At 42.9% G+C, this 5,193-nt stretch overlaps 1 protein-coding gene across 1 annotated transcript; it reads left to right on the top strand.

Moving 5' to 3' along the window:
• Window positions 1–806: 806 nt before the first annotated feature.
• On the top strand, window positions 807–3,150 carry MELLADRAFT_106555 (uncharacterized protein; the record flags this gene model as incomplete). Its single annotated transcript, XM_007409989.1, has 4 exons — window positions 807–912; window positions 1,082–1,112; window positions 1,457–1,819; window positions 2,028–3,150. The coding sequence occupies 4 exons, from the start codon at window positions 807–809 to the stop codon at window positions 3,148–3,150; spliced, it is 1,623 nt and encodes a 540-aa protein (XP_007410051.1).
• Between the last annotated feature and the right edge of the window lie 2,043 nt (window positions 3,151–5,193).

Here is a 5,193-nt window from a genome sequence, read left to right on the forward strand (position 1 = left end):
CCAACACACTTTCAAATATCCTGGCAGGTTATCCGGCGGTGAAATTGTCCTGACTGGCGGGAAAAAATTTGGGGAAATGAGTAGCATAGGCGCGACATGGACAAAAAAATGTGAATCCGGCCGGGGTCGAACCGACGATCTCTCGCTACGCCCATATCGAAGGCGAGCGCCTTACCACTGGGCCACGAATCCATGCAGCCTGAGGGGCTGCCTGGGTATAGGATCGCCAGGTATCATGGTTTCAATTGCTTCTGATATCTTGCTATGCTCCTTGGTCTTTCCTCATGGCGAAGATGAATAAATTTCTTCTCCTGGCGAAGATAAATAAATTAGTATATAAGGATCTCAGGTTGTGCTTAGGGAAAACCTGTTCTTCCCCATGAAAATGATGGACAACCACGCAAGCTTGTGACGTCCCAAGAAAAATTTCAAAGGTAAAGAGCATTGTGATCTCAAATCTTGCTACGGGTGGTGGTTCTTGGTATGCAAATAATTTTCACTCGACTCATTCCGTGTCGCTGCTTCAGAACTGGTAACCTCATCCGGCAATTCCGCCGATCTTGCTCGTGCCACGCTACCGAAATTCACTGGACAACTCAAGACGACCCGGCAGACTGAGAAAGAGATTTCTAAGCAAGAATGCGCATTATCTCGAGGGCCAAGGATCAGTAAAGAAAGCGATGAAAGTGAAGTGTCTCAACGTCTGAACCGAAGTGTGAAAAGATTGATCAAGCCATTTCCATCTTTAAAGAGCGTCCACTAACGTATCGCGTGGAGATCAGAGCCCCGATCAACGGTGACCAATCATGATTGCCACCAATGAAAAGTCATATCCTTGCAAATGCACATGCGGTTTTGTAGCTGTGATGAATTTAGCATTGACGAGACCTGGAAACGGGATTGCCAATTGCTGTAATATTATGAAAGCATCTTGAGCACTCAAATCGTACTCCTGCTCGCCGAATGTTTATCTAATTCCCAGCATAATTCAGAACACTGAGGTATTCAAAAAAGCTAGATTCGTTCACCTGATTTGCCTTCTTCCAACTTTTTTAGTTCCTAAATTTCTTTGTTGATTCAGCTAATCTTCAACTTTTACCCCTTGAACTCCGGTCTGTCCTGGTCCTTTTTTCCTTGAGAGTCTACATTTTGTCCTAACCTCAACGCCAACGTTTGATAGAATATCCAGTTTTTCAGAACTTTGACGACTCTTCACCGGATTCGAGCTTACGCGCCCCCTTCCGCGACCCTCAAGTTTGCCCTGTCCCCGTCCTGATCTCCAACTTTAAGGATGACGGACCAGATGCAACAAGATCCCCATGATCAGGTCGATGAAGGCCAGCATTCGTGAGGCTTTTGTCTTGCCATGTTCAACCATAGAAAGAAGCATAGCAGATCTGAATCTGCCAACCTAATTCTTTCCGTTCTATTTGTTTGTTCTCTGCCAAAAATAAAGGCTACACAGTCTGGGAGCGTATCGGCATATCTTGGACGCTGCCCCAGCAAACGCTCCGGCAGGCCCGTATGGATCAATTGATTCTTCTGGATCCGAAGAATTGTGCCCCCAAGAGTGGACGGGACACCAGGATGTCATATCGCAGAACGATGAAATTCGTTCAGAGGACCTCGTCGCCACTCCCAAAAGATCTTTGCCCCCGACCGAGTCGGATAATCTCCAGTCCATCAAGCGTCAACACGTCGATCCACAGGATCCACAAAGTCAAGAACCTTCAGCAGTCCTGAAAATCTTCAAATGCTTTCTTGACCCGTTTTGTGAGATGAGGTTCACCCGAGCCGAACATCTGGCACGTCACGAGCGGTAAGCTTCTCAACGTTGGGCCAGAGACTGGATCGTACTGGTATCTTAATTCTCTGTTGTCCTGCTCCATAGAAAACACACAAAAGAGAAACCATTCAGGTGTCATTGCAAAAAGGCATTCAGTCGTTTGGATAATTGGAGGTGAAATAAGCTTCATTAAAATCTCTCATTACGCGAGCCTTTCACTGATTGTCGGGATGATGCACAGGCAGCATAAGTCGTCTGTACATAAGTACGCCCTCGAGGAGAATCGCCAAACTGAGTTATTGCTCGTCCAGGTACATAAAGGTATGCAACGGGAAAACCACAAGCGGAAACTAGCGATTGTTGCGGCACAGAAAAAACAGCAGTCAGAGTCGGCGCCGGCTTCGAAACCTCGCGCCACGGCTTCGAAATCCAAACCTTCACCCAAGACATCGCGCGTGCAAGGCGCTTACTCTCCCGTCCGATCAACGCAAGGACGCACATTTTGTTCTGACTTGTCCCATGCCACACCTATCGCTAGTATCAGGTATCCAGAGTATCCGCCCACCAGTTGTTTCAGTCCGTATCTTCACGAAATCAACCATTCGGGATCTGGTTATGCGTCAAGTTCTGGTGTTCCATACTCGTTCCAGGACCATCTTTCGTCAATTGGGTTTTCTCCGGCATATAACGAAAGTCCAAGGACACCTCATCTTTCTTCAAATTTTCCAATGCACTCTTCACCAGATTTCGAAGTCGATCGTGTACCATCCTATGCGGACTTGCCTATCTCATCCACTGTCAACACGATTCCTGAAGTAGCGAGGGAGCCCTACTCCCATATCATGATGGAGCCATTTGCAGTGCCATCCGATTCGGATTTGCTTTCTTCTCGACAGCTGATACCGATGCAGCCCTTTCAACCAAGCCGAAAGGCAAACACTTCCTCGATGTTTCCGAATCCATGTCAACTGGATACTGAGTCATACTCACAGCTCTCAAATCTGACTAGTCAAAACGTAGGCATACCGAGCGTTTGTACCACTGAACAAAACTCTTGGCCACCATTTTCCTTTTCCCACCCGCGAATCTCGCTCGGTCCCTCGTATCTCACAGGATCTCACTTTGCGCCCAATGAGAATATGGACCAATCAGCGTTCCGTGAATATTGCCATTCAGAGGCATCACTGATGCAACCAGAACCTTGGAATGAGCACTCGACATCGTATCTCGCAAGCACGCCGTATGATGGATTTTCAAAAGGTTTAGAAGAGAGTGCTCATCCTCGAATGGAAATATCCCATATCAACCCAAGCGCGAGTACTCATGATGAACATGCAGATAATCTTGAAGTGTTTTTTAAATAGATGTCTAAGACTACCGCCTTTGAGATCTTAGGCTGAAGTAGTTATTGACACCCTGTCTCGTCAAATTCGATTTTTCTTTCCTTCATTCATAATTTTGACTTGTAGCTGTTGATGATGTGGCTTTTGTAGGAGCTATTTCTCTCATGTGTATCTCTCATGTCGCAATAAGTGGGTAAGTTGTACATCTGCGCTATGTAGTCTTTGCAGTCCATGGAATCATAACCGCTTTTTCTCGATGACGTGGTGAACAATCAGATATTTAACTGCACACTCTGCATGCTTGGGAAAATTTCATTGCCAGTCAGGTATCCAAATAATTAAAAGAACCTGCATTCAACAGTCAAAAAGTGGTTTCTGAAGTTTTCAAATTTTATGTTTGCATCAAGGAAAGATCTCAAACAGAGTGTTAATGTGTGTTTTCAGATATCGCCACATAGCAAAATGATTGGCCAGGGCTGTCTTGTACAGGTTCAAAGAATCAAAGTAAATGCTTCCGCCCATCATGAATAGCTAAGCACAAAAAAATTACTCGGAAAATCTTCAGTAAATGAGTCCAATTATCTTGTGATAGCCACATGAGTAGATTGGTTATGATGATTCTCTGCCAAAATATTAGAGTGGCTTGAATTTAGTGTGCTTGAAAATGGTCTCCCACTTTTCTACATCAAAGAAAGTGATACAAAATCAACTCAACATTCAAAATTTTTGAAATCAACATAAGTATCAAGGCCTGGCTCAGGCTGACAGTAACACTCGCTGATTTTATTTGTTGAACATCATTTGATTTATTTCTTGTCACTCTTTCAATCATTTGAACCATGGTGGATTGTAATTGATATAGACAATAATCACCTCTTCATTTTTCTGTCATTTGAGATCAAACCTTGAAGGTCATTGTATATCTCATTAAGAGTCTTTAGCTTTTTTGCTAAGGCCTTAATAAATTGTGATGCATATGCATTTTTCTGTCATTTGAGATCAAACCTTGAAGGTCATTGTATATCTCATTAAGAGTCTTTAGCTTTTTTGCTAAGGCCTTAATAAATTGTGATGCATATGCAAAAGAAAGGTATGTGATGTCTTCTGAATGATGGAAGACTTTTTATTTTATGAATATCACTTGCAAAAGGATCTTGAGTTTCATATTTACAAGTCCAATAGCTGGATCTCTATCTTACAAGGATCATGTTGCATAAATCACATTCAGAATTGTAATTTCAAGGGTCTGTGCTGCTGGATATTGATTCTATCAGACTCTGACATCTTGTTTTATATCACTTGGTATGTCTATATCACTTGCTAACATTATTCAGACTATGATATGAGATTCTATTTGATATCACTAAGATCACATCTAAGTCTCAGGAGCTTCCATGCTGCAAATCATACACATGATTAATCTAGATTCTAAACTTATCTAACTACAACACAAAGATTCAAAAACAGCTTACTCTTTGTGATACAGGTTGCTCAGTATAGGAATTGTCCTGACACAAAAGGTGAGAGTAAAAAAGGTAGCACCACTGGGAAAAAAATGAAATAAAAGCTGTACAACTTGCCAGCCCTCTTGTGGGGATCTCAGGTACTCTCACAGAAGGGGGATACAGCTACCTACCTTAGTCCCTGTTTACATACAAGTTTTGGGAAGGTCACATGAGACTTCTACATACCAAACTGAGAGTCTCAACTCCACTTGGATGTCCAGCAATTAAGCTATCATGACTGCTTTGTAATATCAAGTTTTTGATATGGTGGTCATCCAGGACTTCAATTTGTATAACTTTATTGTATAAAGTTCTGTCTTTGACATCATAAGATACAATAGATCTCTTGATTTTAGTAGACATTGGATTTGTTTTTGGTTGTATGAGAAACACCAGTCCAGCTGGAGTGCAGCTGATCAAGCTGTGCTCTTGAGGCATTTCAGCTCAGTGGCTGCCAGCTGCGCTTCAGATTTCTGAAAAGTCTGTCATGTGTTGTAAGCACCCCTTTGGAAAATGTGTTTTGAAGTATGATTTTATCTGCAGCTTTACAGGCGCAGCA

Source organism: Melampsora larici-populina, assembly GCF_000204055.1.
Source record: "Melampsora larici-populina 98AG31 unplaced genomic scaffold MELLAscaffold_18, whole genome shotgun sequence".
NCBI classification, from domain to species: Eukaryota; Fungi; Basidiomycota; class Pucciniomycetes; order Pucciniales; family Melampsoraceae; genus Melampsora; species Melampsora laricis-populina.